The sequence below is a fragment of the Trachemys scripta genome, chromosome 8 (genome assembly GCF_013100865.1).
Source record: "Trachemys scripta elegans isolate TJP31775 chromosome 8, CAS_Tse_1.0, whole genome shotgun sequence".
Classification (NCBI taxonomy): Eukaryota; Metazoa; Chordata; order Testudines; family Emydidae; genus Trachemys; species Trachemys scripta.
The window spans coordinates 89,773,466-89,790,172 of NC_048305.1; the positions used below are offsets into that span (position 1 = coordinate 89,773,466).

The window sequence follows — 16,707 nt, forward strand, 5'->3', positions numbered from 1 at the left end:
ACCTAGTGAAGGCAAGAGAAAGATACTCACTAGAGTCACTGGGCTCTTGGTCAGGCCTTAACTTATTAGAGGAAGAATAAGAAAACACCTGGAAGAAAACTCCTATTTAGGCTACCACAGTGGGAATCAAGACATGGCCTCAAGTCTGCATTAGAAGCAGTCAATCTTCCGTCTCTTGCTCTCAACCTGGCGTTCTCTTGCCTGGGAATACCTCATATAGTGAGTGAGCAAGATCTTTTTCAGATCCCATGTGATCTGCATTCAAACCACAGCTAACGATAAAGGCAGACCTCCTCAAGCAGTTACAACTAAACTTCAGCAAGTAGCCAGTAACAGCTACTAAGGCAGATACACAGTACCCCCACAAATCATTCCACAGGGATGAATGACTGGCCAGATTTGAACATGGATTCCTTGTACAGAGGCACTTTACGCTCTTTGTAGTCCACATTGCTAATTCTATTGAATAATGATACTGGACCTGGGGGTCCTTACATGAGGACAACTATATTATCCTAGAGGATTTGGGGTATTAGTTGTCCATAAAAATGGATCATCTTCCCATGTGACCAATTAACAATATTATTCCAAGTTCTAGCCCGTTATCTGCAGTTAGGGGGAGATTCATCTCTAGACACAGGAAAAATATAATCAAAGCCTTGAAGTGAAATGCTCTGCCTGTCAATTGAATGCAATATCTGTTCTGTCCTTGAGTGTTGTTATGCAGTGGGCCTTATTTTTTAAATGTACAGAACATTTAGTCTGTCTCATTTGTTTTACAGTGAATGCTCAATGTTTAAACACAACCTCAAAATTGTACATCATTTAGAGACCCATTACCATTAATTTCCTTTGACATTATACACTTTATGACAAAACTGCAAGCTCGACCCTTGACAGAGAACAAATTCACGTATGTTTCTGGGACGACAACCATTAAGGTGAATCATGTGTTAATCATTATTAAAAATCTGACAAAAACCACACCATTTCTTTTCATCAATGAAGATAGTTGTTTACTTACCGGTATTAGTAGTGAAAATGCCCTTTCCATCACACCCATAACACGCAGTAACTCACTCTGCACAAAACAATTAAAGTTTAATGTTATGGTGCTGGGAAACACTTCTGATGCTAGGAAGTGATAAAGATCTTCAAGGTTGCTCATGTAGTTTGTTTCGAAATAGTGAATTTCTGACCTCAATTGTCCAAACCATAGCAATTTCCTTAAGCATGTGTTATTGCAAAATAATGCTTTAGCAACCTATAGACACAGCAATACCATACCAACAAAATAATACAGCTAGATCATAGAGCAGTGTCACAGATTTCTAAGTAGCAGCCGTGTTAGTCTGTTCTTCTTTTTACAGATTTCTAAATCTCTCTTTATAGGGTCTATGCAGCACAGTCATAAAGCTTCTCAATCGAGCTCTTTTAAAAATTCCCATTTTTCAGATGTGACCAAAATAAAATACAGGCAGGGTCTGATCAGAAACAGTCAAATAAAAAGAGAGTCCCATTCAATTATATCGTGTAATGGCAGACAGCTAAAAGGAGACAAGTTTTTAAAGTGCTTATATACCAATGCTAGAAGTCTAAATAATAAACTGGGTGAACTAGAGTGCCTTGTATTAAATGAGGCTATTGATAGAATAGGCATCACAAAAACTTGGTGGAATGAGGATAATCAATGGGATACAGTAATACCAGGGTACAAAATATATCTGAAGGACAGAACAGGTCGTGCTGGTGGGGGAGTGGAATTATATGTGAAAGAAAGCGTAGAATCAAATGAAGTAAAAATCATAAATGAATCAAATTGTACCATAGAATCTCTATGGATAGAAATTCCATGCCCTAATAATAAGAATATAGCAGTAGGGATATATTACCGACAACCTGACAGTGAAATGCTCAATGATAATAATGGGGGATTTCAATTATCCCCATATTTATTGGGTACATGTCACCTCAGGACAGGATGCAGAGATAAAATTCCTTGACACATTAAATGACTGCTTCTTGGAGCAGCTGGTCTTGGAACCCACAAGGGGAGAGGCAATTCTTGATTTAGTCCTAAGTGGAGCACAGGATCTGGTCCAAGAGGTGAATATAGCTGGACCGCTTTGTAATAGTGACCAGAATATAATTAAATTTAATATCCCTGTGGCAGGAAAAACACCACAGCAGCCCAATACTGTAGCATTTAATTTCAGGGAGAACTACACAAAAATGAGGAGTATAGTTAAACAGAAATTAAAAGGTACAGCGCCAAAAGGGAAATCTCTGCAAGCTGCATGGAAACTTTTTAAAGACCCCATAATAGAGGCTCAACTTAAATGTATGCCCCAAATTAAAGAACATAGTAAGAGAACCAAAAAAGAGCCACCGTGGCTAAACAACAAAGTAAAAGAAGCAGTGAGAGGCAAAAAGGCATCCTTTAAAAAGTGGAAGTTAAATCCTTGTGAGGAAAATAGAAAGGAGCATAAGCACTGGCAAATGAAGTGTAAAAATACAATTAGGAAGGCTAAAAAAGAATTTGAGGAACAGTTAGCCAAAGACTCAAAAAGTAATAGTAATTTTTTTTAAGTACATCAGAAGCAGGAAGCCTGCTAAACAACCAGTGGGGCCACTGGACGATCGAGGTGCTAAAGGAGCACTCAAGGACGATAAGGCCATTGCGGAGAAACTAAATGAAATCTTTGCATCGGTCTTCACGGCTGAGGATGTGAGGGAGATTCCCAAACCCGAGCCATTCTTTTTAGGTGACAGATCTGAGGAACTGTCCCAGCTTGAGGTGTCATTAGAGGTGGTTTTGGAACAAATTGATAAATTAAACAGCAATAAGTCACCAGGACCAGATGGTATTCACCCAAGAGTTCTGAAGGAACTCAAATGTGAAATTGCAGAACTACTAACTGTAGTCTAGTATCAGAGGGGTAGCCGTGTTAGACTGAATCTGTAAAAAGCAACAGAGGGTCCTGTGGCACCTTTGAGACTAACAGAAGTATTGGGAGCATAAGCTTTTCGTGGGTAAGAACCTCACTTCTTCAGATGCAAGATGTCTTGTAGTCTGTAACCTATTGTTTAAATCAGCTTCTGTACTAGATGACTGGAGAACAGCTAATGTGACGGCGATTTTTAAAAAGGGCTCTAGAGATGATCCTGGCAATTACAGGCCTGTAATTACAGGCCTGACTTCAGTACCAGGCAAATTGATTGAAACTATAATAAAAAAACAATATTGTCAAACATATAGATGAACGTTATTTGTTGAGGAAGAGTCAACATGGTTTTAGTAAAGGGAAATCAAGCCTCACGAATCTACTAGAATTCTTTGAAGGGGTCAACAAGCATGTGGACCAAGGAGATGCAGTGTTTTTCAGATTTTCAGAAAGCCTTTGACAAGGTCCCTCACCAAAGGCTCTTACGCAAAGTAAGCTGCCACGGGATAAGAGGGAAGGTGCTCTCATGGACTGGCAACTGGTTAAAAGATAGGAAACAAAGGGTAGGTATAAATGGTCAGTTTTCAGAATGGAGAGAGGTAAATAGTGGTGTCCCCCACAGGGCCGGTTCTTGGACCAGTCCTATTCAACATATTCATAAATGATCTGGAAAAAGGGGTAAATAGTGAGGTGGCAAAATTTGCAGATGATACAAAATTACTAAAGAGAGTTAAAACCCAGGCAGACTGCGAAGAGCTACAAAAGGATCTCTCAAAACTGGGTGACTGGGCAACAAAATGGCAGATGAAATTTAATATTGATAAATGCAAAGTAATGCACATTGGAAAGCATTATCTCAACTATACATATAAAATGATGGGGTCTAAATTAGCTGTTACTACTCAAGAAAGAGACCTTGGAGTCATTGTGGATAGTTCTCTGAAAACATCCACTCAATGTGCAGTGGCAGTCAAAAAAGCAAACAGAATGCTGGGAATAATTAAGAAAGGGATAGATAATAGGACAGAAAATATCATGTTGCCTCTATATAAATCCATAGTACACTCACATCTTGAATACTGTGTGCAGATGTGGTCACCCCAACTCAAAAAAGATATATTGGAATTGGAAAAGGTTCAGAAATGGTCAACAAAAATGATTAAGGGTATGGAGCGGCTTCCATATGAGGAGAGATTAATACGACTGGGACTATTCAGCTTGGAAAAGAGACGGCTAAGGGGAGATATAATTGAGGTCTATAAAATCATGAGTGGTATAGAGAAAGTAGATAAGGAAGTGTTGTTTACTACTTCTCATAACACAAGAACTAGGGGTCAACAAATTAAATTAATGGGCAGCAGGTTTAAAACAAATAAAAGGAACTATTTCTTCACACAACACACAGTCAACCTGTGCAACTCCTTGCCAGAGGATATTGTGAAGGCCAAGACCATAACTGGGTTCAAAAAAGAACTAGATAAATTCATGGAGGATAGGTCCATCAATGGCTATTAGCCAGGATGGGCAGGAATGGTGTCCCTAGCCTCTGTTTGCCAGAAGCTGGGAATGAGCGACAGGGGATGGATCACTTGATGATAACCTGTCTGTTCATTTCCTCTAGGACACCTGGTATTGGCCACTGTCAGAAGACAGGATACTGGGCTAGCAGGACCTTTGGTTTGACCCAGTAGGGCCATTCTTATGTTCTAAAAAGAATGGATAGAATAATTATACTTATTTTGCAGTTTGTTTTGAGCATGTGGAAATAATCCATTTTCCACCATATTCCCTGTTGTTTTAAATTTAAATTTCCTTTTAACACCATACATCTACAGGGTCAGATTTTCAAAACTAGCCACATACAACTGCACATGTACACACGTGCACCATCTAATTGATTGCATAAAGATACCTTGTGTGCAGAAGCAGATTAGGTGCCTATTTTGCCATGTGCATGTGCAAATCCCTGATTTACTGGTGCACAAAAAGTATCCACATGAATAAATTCATTACATGAAATGGGCCTGGGTACCTAACTTTGAAAATCTGGCCCATATTTTTAAACACAATTGCTAAATTACCTGAAGGAACACCCAGCAAGAGCAAAAATGATGAATAGGCGTATGATTAAATAAATGAGAACTAAAGAACTGAAAAAAGTGAAATCACTCTGTAGCTTGAGCTTTTCAGTACAACAGAAATGACCAGATCTCTATTTAAATGGTCATCATTAGCACAGCTGTGAAACTGGCTGTTGTAGACTGAGCTTTTCCACAATCAAAACCAACATACACAGTTAAATGTGTGAAACATGCAATAAAACTTCCATTCATTTTTGCAGAAAGTACTCATTAGTAGTGTTGAGCTAAGCTAGTGCTCTATAAATATGCTGCACTACTGGATATGCTTCCATTGTTAAGCAATAGTGCTACCTAAATATACCCTTTAATAATTGTTTGCTCAGAATCCAAGTGGAAATCCTAAAGCACTTAAAATGTTACCAGAAACAGCTGATTAACTCACATGCTTGACAAACATTAAAGCCTCATGAAAATGAGCCCTTGCCCTATAGAGTCAATGGACATTGTATATAAATAGGCTGGATTCAGCAGAATCCTCAGATCTTGGCATTGCTGGCCCTCTTACTTCCCCACTGAATTCTGATCCAACAGGTGCCATTTCCGCAAAATGAAGGGTGCAATCCAGGGTTTGGTTTTAATCTCTCTCCTGATAGCAGTCTCTGACGTAAAAGGTGAAGAGAATTTTATGAAGCTTTGTGGGAGAGAATTCATAAGAGCTGTCGTCTTCACATGTGGGGGATCCCGATGGAGAAGGCATCTGACTGACGATCCACAAGATCTATTCGGTAAGTGTTGGGTTATGTGCAGTGGGCTCACTGCTTCCCTCGTATGCATTCACAAATCTAACTGAATTCAACGGGGGTGCTGTCACCTGGATGCCTCTAAGGGCACAATTGGATGCTTAGTTTCTTTTATCTCTGTAAAATGTATTTCTTGAGTCGGTATTGTGGGGGCTTTGTTTCAGATAAGGAAGTGAAATTGCACAACTATGCACTATGTTTCTCTGAAGCTTACCTAGCTTAGGTTTGTTTTGTTTTTTTTTAAATAAAAAAGGATCTAGGTTGAGATTTTCAAGCCAATTGTGTGCTAAACACTTAGTTTTGAAATGCTCAACCCTAGTTTTTATGTCAAGGGGGGGAAATCCTGCCCCCTTTGAAGTGAATGGAAGTTTTGCCCTTGTCTTCAAGAGGCATGGCTTTCCCACAAGATGTTTTACAGTACAAACTGATTTGCAAATTACTGGGAAGTTTCAGAAAATTCAGCAATATACATTAAAAGTCATACCAGGGTAATACGCATTGCTAGTGATTTGTACTCAAAATTGGGGACCTTAATTATAAAGGATTAAATAAGTGAGTTTGGTTTTAGGAAACCATTCTTTGTATGTATTTTATATTTTCCAGTCAAGCATCTACTTTCATGGAAACTCTTATACTAGTGAAAGCTTGAAACTCATGGCTACATGCAGAGAAAAAGGTTTGGCTAGAAATACTTCTGCAAAATATTTTAGAGAACTAGCCAAATGGGGAAATCACTTAACTCTGTATTAGGCAAGGAGTGGATGTTGCTGTACTTTATGATCCTTATTCTCTTTTTTAAAGAGCGCACCACATTGTATTGAGAGCTTCAAAATACAGTATTCCTTAAAATGCACCTGAATTACAAACAGCTAGGAAACAATTTGCAATACTAGGGTATACATTTTTGAAAATCTTGGAACTATTCATATCTGATACATAAAGCAATGGCACTTGAACTTTAGGAAGGAATGTACCATATCATAGTACAGTATGTTGATTTTAAATGTAATGGTCAGAATGAAGCGGCACTGTTAGTACTTCGAAACAAATGTACAGTTAGTTTCAGCCGTCAAAGCGACTGCACTAACAGATTTGTTGTCCTCATTTAAACAGCTGCACAGACAAGCTGTAAAAGAATTACAGATTCTTTAATGGGATATTAATAGGCTCTTTAATTCTTAGACATCTGTTTCAGTGCAATTCTGGTGAAATAAATGTTAAGGATCAGGTAAATCCTAATCATTCAGACCACAATAGACATGCACAATGAACCAGAATGAGGTGAGAATACCTTTGACCTTTTGGTTTCTTTGGTGTAGGCTACCTTATCTTTTCTGTTAGAGCTGAAAGTCTGCACTTTACTAAGGAGTCTATGCCCTCTAATTTTAGTTTGTTTCTAATTTTTATGCAGAAGACAGAGAAAGTCACCTGCATTTGCCACGTGAAAACAGTGATTCAACAGAACCCTTGGAATATGGCATTCAGAATCCAGAACCCATGAGGGAAGAAACCCTTAACAACAAACCCCAGTCTCAGAGAGACTTAAGAGGCACCAGGCAAAAGTCTATACAAGAAAGGCGGGAAGTGGTTTCGCTGCTTACTACATCCTGCTGCAGCATTGGCTGCAGCGAAAAAGATATAAGTTCACTGTGCTAAAATGTATCAGATGCTGGATGGATTATATCCATAGCTTTAATACATTAAAATAATCACAACATGTAACTGTCTGAAACTAGACTATTACAATTGTGTTTCTTGAATTCTAGCTTTATCTTCTGCATCACACCGAGACTTAAAGGTTAAATTTTAAATAGTATAATGCAAAGCAGCTTTGAAATGCCTTTTTGTGATGATTGCTCAGCTCTTTGTACAAGGCATTTAACATGTTTTAAATAGTTCAATTTCAAACCACATGTGCAAATGTTTTTCCCTGTCCAATTATTGTACTAGTTTCAGTTTTTGTGGCTAAATTTTAATAAAATGTGCCATGTACTATGTATGTGTCTCATTGTGCTTTCTCATTTATGAACACTCCCAGCAGGATTACAAAGCTGGGGGTATACATAGCTAATAGTGTCATTCAGAGATCAAAATCATAATAATGCAGTACATGTAGTTTCCATAATGCCTTTACAATATGGGTATCAGAATGAAACTGATTCAAGCACCCATGCTCAACATCAGACTTGCAATATCAGATCAGACCAGTGATCCATCTAGTCCGGTGTTCAGTCTCCAACAATGGCCAGTACCAGAAACTCCAGAGAAAGTTGCTAGAATTCTCATAATGGATGATTATGGAATAACCTGCCCATCAGCAAAGTTTCTTCCTTGAAACCCCAACAATTCATAGCTGGCTTTTGCCCTGTGCATAAGGGTTTGTAGCCCTTATACTTGTATCTTATTGTGAGCTGTTGTTGCCCCCACAATATTTTTATTCTCCAAATAAAAGTCTACACAAGGTCAATTCTGGGTACAAAGTCAAATTTTCCCCCTTACAGAGAGATTGAAGATACAGTTCCGAGCTCAAGGAGGTACATTTCCTCTTGTAACTAGAGACAGATCCCAAAGTCAAAATACCTTTTTTTTTTTTTTAACCTTTATGCACCTAAAAAAAGGACATTTATCCAAAAGCTCTAAGCTTTTTGGATATTACTTAAAAATACATATCAAAACTCCTCCACTGCAATCAGGGTCAACGAGAGAGGGGGAGGAAGCTGGTACAAATTACTGAGGCCTGGCGGTCTGGAAGGGGGCCCGGTGTCGTCCCCCGCCTCGTTGGCCCTGTTTAGCCGGTCCGCCCTTGCTGGGGGGCTCAAAAAAATTCCGTGTCCAGCTTCCCCCCCCTCGTTGGCCCTATTTAGCCGGTCCGCCCTGGCTGGGGGGCCCGAAAAATATTTTTTCACCAGGGCCCGAACCCGCTCTCGGCGACCCTGACTGCAATGAGACAACAGCTATATCCTCCAGTATGACCCAAACCAGCAAGACAAGCAAACAAAAAGCTAGAACTACCCTCCCTCTCCAGCAATTCACCAGCTTCCCAAGTCTCTCCCACTTTCAAATCCCTTGAATAAACAAAATGTGGCTGGCAGTTTGCCCTGAAGATCATTAGATCTGGCATAAAGTTTTTCAAAAGTATTCAAGTGGCTTAGGACCCTGAATCTAATTTTCAGAACCTATGGCCAGGTCTACACTAAAAAGTTAGGTTGACCCAGCTGTTTGGACTGTTCAAAGTGTAGACATAACCCAATTCCCATTGACTTTCAAAGAGACATAGGCTTCAAAGTGCCTAAGTCGCTTTTGAAAATTAGAGTCAGACTCCTAAGAATATTGTGCTGTTGAAATTTTACTTTGAGGGCAATTTGATTCAAGATCATGGTAGTAGAACTAGTTTATAAGCTGTGGGGGGCAGCCTTAACTTCTGTGCTCCGACTGGGCTATTGGAGATAATGGTACAGACAGCTCTAACGCCCTGGACCAGCCAGGCTCTCAGGATGGCTCAATATAGAAGAAAAAACAGTGCTTGCCTGGGGAGTTAGATAGGCACCATTGGTGCTAGAAATATTACCCAGTCAGAAGACCTGGTTGTAACACAACCAAATTATGTAGCATGGATGGTACCTACTCATACCCCCATAACCAGGCCAAAGCCTTGGACTGTTCAAAGCTTTTGCCCAGTTATAAGGAAACCAGGAGGGGTCCCATCCACACTTCAGTTTTTAAGTTGTATTGTAGTTGGACCAGGGGAGTGTTGTCAAGCAGACAATCCTGAAGTTAAATTGTGACAATATGGCACAATGCTCGATTCAGTCACTGCCCTTGATCTGTAACATCTGTGCTATTCTTGCAGCGAAACTCTCCTGAGCAAAGAATGAGGAATTGAGCCAAATTGCAGGGCTCCACTGAGGCCAAATGCCTTTCCCTTGGAACAAGTTCTGCAAAGGGTAAAAATGAGGTGGGGTTTATTAAACCTCGTCTGCTTTTCTATCTAATGTTTTCAAAAACAAAACACATTGAACGACCCATTTTAAACAGATGGCGCCAAGGAGAAGTTCAGAACATAAAAAACTTGTATTAAAGATTAAGTAGTAAACCTAATGCTGCAATACTGGTGCAGAAGAGATGTACAAGTATACATTTATAATAATCAAATATTAGGTATTTTTCCTTTACAGCAGTGGGTCGCAAACTTTTTTTTACTGGTGACCCATTTCACACAGCAAGCCTCTGAGTGAGACCCCCCTAATAAATTAAAACACACTTTTTAATATATTTAACACCATTATAAATGCTGGAAGCAAGCGGGGTTTGGGGTGGAGGTTGACAGCTTGCGACCCCCCCATGTAATAACCTTGTGACCCCCCTGAGGGGTCCCAACCCTCAGTTTGAGAACCCCTGCTTTACAGTATTAACAGTAATTGGCCTAAGATTACATATTCATATATGTAAGAAAATTAGTCCTGACCTTAGATCTTCTACAGCAATGGTTCTCGACCTTTCCAGACTACTGTACCCCTTTAAGGAGTCTGATTTGTCTTGCGTATCCCCAAGTTTCACCTCACTTAAAGACTACTTGCTTACAAAATCAGACATAAAAATACAGAAGTGTCACAGCCACACTATTACTGACAAATTGCTCACTTTCTCATTTTCACCATATAAATTATAAAATAAATTGATTGGAATATAAATATTTTACTTACATTTCAGTGTGATACTTGAGTCTGTTTTTCACTTGTGAGCCTTGTCTGTGGGGCTGAAGCATGTAACTTAGCTTTGCAGGGGCCCCGGGTGAATGCCCTGCTTCCCCCCTTCCCCCTCCAATGCCAGCCCGGCACTGCCAATCCCCCTAAACCCATCCAATGACCTTCCCCCGGGGGGCTGCACACCTCAGGTTGTGAAACATTGATCTAGATTAGTTGAGTACCGCCTGAAAGACCTCTGTGCACCCCCACGGGTATGCATACACCTGGTTGAGAACCACTATTCTACAGAAGTCTTAGGCCTGGTCTACACTACGGGTTTAGGTCGACTTTAGCAGCGTTAAACCGAATTAAGCCTGGACACGTCCACACAACGAGGCCCTTTCTTTCGACTTAAAGGGCCCTTTAAACCGGTTTCTTTACACCACCTCCGACGAGGGGATTAGCGATAAAACCGGCCTTTGTGGGTCGGAATTGGGGTAGTGTGGACGGAATTCGATGTTATTGGCCTCCGGGAGCTATCCCACAGTGCTTCATTGTGACCGCTCTGGACAGCGCTCTCAACTCAGATGCACTGACCAGGTAGACAGGAAAAGACCCGCGAAGGTTTGAATTTCATTTCCTGTTTGCCCAGCGTGGAGAGCACAGGTGACCACGCAGAGCTCATCAGCACAGGTAACCGTCATGGAGTCCTCCCAGGATCGCAAAAGAGCTCCAGCATGGACCGAACGGGAGGTACGAGATCTGCTCGCCATATGGGGAGATGAAGCAGTGATAGCTGAACTCCGTAGCAGTAAAAGAAATGGAAAAGTATTAGAAAAGATCTCCAAGGCCATGAAGGACCGAGGCCATAACAGGGACACACAGCAGTGCCGCGTGAAAATTAAGGAGCTACGGCAAGCCTACCACAAAGCCAGAGAAGCAAACGGAAGGTCCGGGGCAGAGCCGCAAACTTGCCGCTACTACGCGGAGCTGCATGCAATCCTAGGGGGTGCAGCCACCACTACCCCAACCGTGTGCTATGACTCTCTCACTGGAGAAACACACAGGGAAGACGGTTCGGGGAACGAGGAAGATGACGATGGAGGTACTGTAGGTAGCTCACAGCAGCAAGGAAGCGGAGAAACCGGTTTCCCCAACAGCCAGGATATGTTTGTGACACTGGACCTGGAACCAGTAACCCCCGAACTCACCCAAGACCCTCAGGGCACACAGGAGACCTCTGGTGAGTGTAACTTTGTAAATATTTGTAAACATTACAAAAAAAAAGCAAGCAAGTCTGTTAACGTGTATGGGGATGGAGCGGAAATCCTCCAGGGACATCTCCAGAAAGCTCTCCTGGTTGAAATGGGGTGATTTTATTAAGGGGGACATTCAGAGGCGCCCGTTCCTGCTATTCTGACCAGAAATGTTCCCCGCTGTTAACCACGCGGTGGGGGGGAGGGGTGAAGTGATCATCCCAGAGAATCGTGTGTGTGTGTGTGTGGGGGGGGTGGTTTACTTGTGTTTGTGCCGCATGTTAACCGGGAAACCGCAGCCCCCTCCTTTTACATTGAAAGCCCATTTTAAATGGACAACCCAATTCATCCTTGATATGGGAAATGCGCTGCTGTTTGCAACCTTTCCCGCATGTTAAGAAGGTTAAAAAAGCCAAAACACTGTGGCCTACGATGGCTGCCTGCAAGCCGAAATATGTGACCTTGTAATGAAAGAGTGTACCCATTGTTCCCTAAAATGTGTCTTTTTTAACCACCTCTCCCTTCTCCTCCACCAGCTGCAAATGTTTCTCCTTCGCAGAGGCTCGTGAACATTAGAAAAAGAAAACGTAAGACGAGGGACGAGATGTGCACGGAGCTGCAGATGTCCGCCCAGGCTGATAGAGCACAGCAGAATGCGTGGAGGCAGTCAATGTCGGAGATGAGAAAAGCCCAACATGAACGAGAGGAGAGGTGGCGGGCTGAAGACGATAGGTGGCGTCAGCTTGCAGACAGATGGCAAGAGGCAATGCTCCATCTGCTGGAGCATCAAAGTGATATGCTCGAGCGTATGGTTGAGTTGCAGGAAAGGCAGCAGGAGCAGAGACCGCTGCTACAGCCCCTGTGTAACCAACAGCCCTCCTCCCCAAGTTCCATAGCCTCCTCACCCAGACGCCCAAGAACACGGTGGGGGGGCCTCCGTCCACCCAGTCACTCCACCCCAGATGATCGCCCAAGCATCAGAAGGCTGGGCTTCAATAAGAGTTAAAGTTTTAAAATGCAGTGTGTCCTTTTCCATCCCTCCTCCCCCACCCATCCCAGCTACCTTGGCAATTATCCCCCTACCTCTGTAAGGAACTAATAAAGAATGCATGAATGTGAAAAAACAATGACTTTATTGCCTCTGCAAGCGGGAGGGGAGGGGAGCGTGGGGTGGGGTGGTTGGTTTACAGGGAAGTAGAGTGAACCGGGTCGGGGGGGGGGGGTTGGAGGGTTCATCAAGGAGAAACAAACAGAAGTTTCACACAGTAGCCTGGCCAGTCACAAAACTTGTTTTCAAAGCTTCTCTGATGCGCACCGCGCCCTGCTGTGCTCCTCTAACCGCCCTGGTGTCTGGCTGCGCGTAATCAGCGGCCAGGCGAGTTGCCTCAACCTCCCACCCCGCCATAAAGGTCTCCCCCTTACTCTCACAGATATTGTGGAGCGCACAGCAAGCAGCAATAACAATGGGGATATTCTTTTCGCTGAGGTCTGAGCGAGTCAGTAAGCTGCGCCAGCGCGCTTTTAAACGTCCAAATGCACATTCCACCACCATTCGGCACTTGCTCAGCCTGTAGTTGAACAGGTCCTGACTACTGTCCAGGCTGCCTGTGTATGGCTTCATGAGCCATGGCATTAAGGGGTAGGCTGGGTCCCCAAGGATCACGATAGGCATTTCAACATCCCCAATGGTCACTTTCTGGTCCGGGAAGAAAGTCCCTTCCTCCAGCTTTCGAAACAGAGCAGAGTTCCTGAAGACGCGAGCATCATGTACCTTTCCCGGCCATCCCACGTTGATGTTGGTGAAACGTCCCTTGTGATCCACCAGGGCTTGCAGCAGCATTGAAAAGTACCCCTTGCGGTTTACGTAGTCGGTGGCTTGGTGCTCCGGTGACAAGATAGGGATATGGGTTCCGTCTATGGCCCCGCCACAGTTTGGGAATCCCATTTCAGCAAAACCATCCACTATTGACTGCACGTTGCCCAGAGTCACTACCCTTGCTATCACCAGGTCTTTCATTGCCCTGGCAAATTGGATCACAGCAGCCCCCACAGTAGATTTGCCCACTCCAAATTGATTCCCGACTGACCGGTAGCTGTCTGGCGTTGCAAGCTTCCACAGGGCTATCGCCACTCGCTTCTCAACTGTGAGGGCTGCTCTCATCTTGGTATCCTGGCGTTTCAGGACAGGGGAAAGCAAGTCACAAAGTTCCATGAAAGTGCCCTTACGCATGCGAAAGTTTCACAGCCACTGGGAATCGTCCCATACCTGCAGCACGATGCGGTCCCACCAGTCTGTGCTTGTTTCCCGGGCCCAGAATCGGCGTTCCACGGTATCAACCTGCCCCAGTGACACCATGATTTCCACATTGCTGGGGCCTGTGCCTTGTGAGAGGTCTATGGCCATGTCAATTTCCTCATCACTCTCGTCGCCGTACTGCAATCGCCTCCTCGCCTGGTCCGGGTTTCGCCTTGGCATGTTCTGGCTCTGCATATACTCCAGGACAATGCGCGTGGTGTTCATAGTGCTCATAATTGCCGCGGTGATCTGAGCGGGCTCCATGATCCCAGTGCTAGCTATGGCGCCTGGTCAGAAAAAAGGCGCGAAAGTAGTATCTGATGGACCAGGAGAAGGAGGGCGGGAGGGAGGGAGGGAGGGCCGAGTGACGACATGGCGTACAGGTACAGGAACAGGGAGAAACACAAACAACTGTCACACAGAATGGTCCCCCCAAAGATTAAACTGGAAACCCTGGGCTTAGCAGGCCGTTGATTTCACGGAGGAAGGGGAAGCAAATGAACACAGAACAAATCTATTTTTTACATCTTAAGGTGGCAGCCGACGCTGCAGCATGAGTGACAGCCATACCAGTATGATGATGACGGATACCAATCATAATATACCATCATCTGCCAAAAGGCAAGGGGCTGCTGCTGTGTAGCAATGCAGCCCCACGTCTGCCAGCCCCACGTCCGCCAGCACCCAGCATCGCCCTCGGCCTCTTCTGGGTGCTTAGCAGACAATATTGGGCAATTGGCAGAAAATAGTATATTATGACTGGTAACCGTCATCATCAAAACAGTAGCATGTCTGCCCAGGTGGCCATGATTGACAGCCATACCAGTATGATGACGACGGGTACCAGTCATAATATACCATCGCCTGGAAGGGGCTGGTGCAATGCAGCACTACGGCTGCCAGCCCCACGGCTATCACTCATGCTACACCATCTACCGCCAAAAGGCAGTTAGCAGCTGCTGCTGTGTAGCAATGCAGTCCCACGTCTGCCGGCACCAAGAGGACATATGGTGACGGTGAGCTCAGCTGTGCTGAGCGGGCTCCATGTTGTCTGCACAGGTAACCCAGGTAACCCAGATAAAAAGGCGCGAATCTATTGTCTGCCGTTGCTGTGACGGGGGAGGGAGGGGCCTGACGACATGTACCCAGAACCGCCCGCGACACTGTTTTGCATCATCCGGGCATTGGGATCTCAACCCAGAATTCCAAGGGGCAGCGGAGACTGCGGGAACTGTGGGATAGCTGTGGGATAGCTACCCATAGTGCAATGCTCCGGAAGTCGACGCTAGCCTCGTACTGTGGACGCGGTCTGCCGACTAGAGCACCTAGAGCATTTTATTGTGTGGACATACACAATCGGCTGTATACAACCGATTTCAATAAAACCGGCTTCTATAAATTCGAACTAATTTCGTAGTGTAGACATACCCTTAGAGGCTTTTTTACCAGATTTTTACCATCTTTTGGAAACACCCCTGCTTTATCTTATAAAAAAAAGGAGATGAAAGCCTCAAAAAAAAGTAAATGATCCATGGAGTAACGTACATCAGCTGGTTAAGCAACGAGCTATAAAAGTTAGGCCCTGGACACTCTACAACAAGATAAAACTGAAGCCCCTGCCATATCTGGGTCCTGGGTTTTTTTTTTTTTTTTTTTTCCCTCCTTCTTTTTTACAGTTCAGTATATGATTTTTTTATGTTGTAAAGCTAAGTTTATTTAACATCAAGAGCTAAAACCAGTTGGTTCATATTGCAGACGCTGCAGTGCTATTTTCACTTTTGCTAAACTATAGCCACTTCTGCTGGAACACTAACTATAAACCCACATGGCTATGTATAAAAATAAATAGAAACCAGCTCAGTGTTTCTCAAACACCAAGAGAGATTTATTTTTGACACTTTAGAAAGTCACTTAATTTAAAACCTGAGTTCTACATATTTGTTTTCTACTATAAACTTAAAACCCAAGCAGACCTGCTTGGAATCATGGTACATTTTGATCTTCCATGAAAATTCCTGGGTAAAGCTTATTATGGGAGTGATATGCGCATGAATATGATCTCATCCATCCAATAGATCAACAGGTCTCTAAAGTGCACAGATCTAAAATGCAAGCTGTATGGAAGGTGGACTTAACCAGGTGAAATTGACCTGCATACCATATAAGGACATTTCTCCCCTCCTCCTCCCACAACTCTGTGATGTTGCACTCCATATGCTTTATGAAAATATGCTTATGAATGTGAATACGATGTAACTGGAATATGCTTTATGCAAAAGGTCTCTTGTAAGGTATCATCACAAAGCTTATAATCTACTGAGTGTGGTCATCCTATTTATTTGCATCTATTATTTCTATGTCTGAAGTTAGGAGAATAAGACAAACTTGTATTACTGATGTAAACATATTAAGTGGAAGCCATTAAGGGTGCTTCAGAATCAATGAACTGTAAATAGCTGTTTACTTGCAAAGCTTCCTGTGTATGTGTGGGCTAACCCTGGAAGAATGGAGGCTGGGGTCTTACAGTGACAAGTGACCGTGTCACTGGATAATGAAATCCATCTTAAATCTGGTACTTTTCCATTTAGGGTGGAAGCATCTCCTGCCACCCCTCAGGAGGAGTCCCCATAGAGCCAAAAGAAAA

The 16,707-nt window shown here is 43.2% G+C and overlaps 1 protein-coding gene across 1 annotated transcript; it reads left to right on the forward strand.

Annotated features, from left to right (window-relative positions):
* The first annotated feature begins 5,590 nt into the window (after nt 1-5,590).
* Nucleotides 5,591-7,548, forward strand: INSL5 (insulin like 5). Its single transcript, XM_034780450.1, has 2 exons — nt 5,591-5,811; nt 7,238-7,548. Exons 1-2 carry the CDS (start codon nt 5,634-5,636, stop codon nt 7,480-7,482), a joined length of 423 nt encoding a protein of 140 aa, XP_034636341.1. The 5' UTR covers nt 5,591-5,633; the 3' UTR covers nt 7,483-7,548.
* Nucleotides 7,549-16,707: the final 9,159 nt, after the last annotated feature.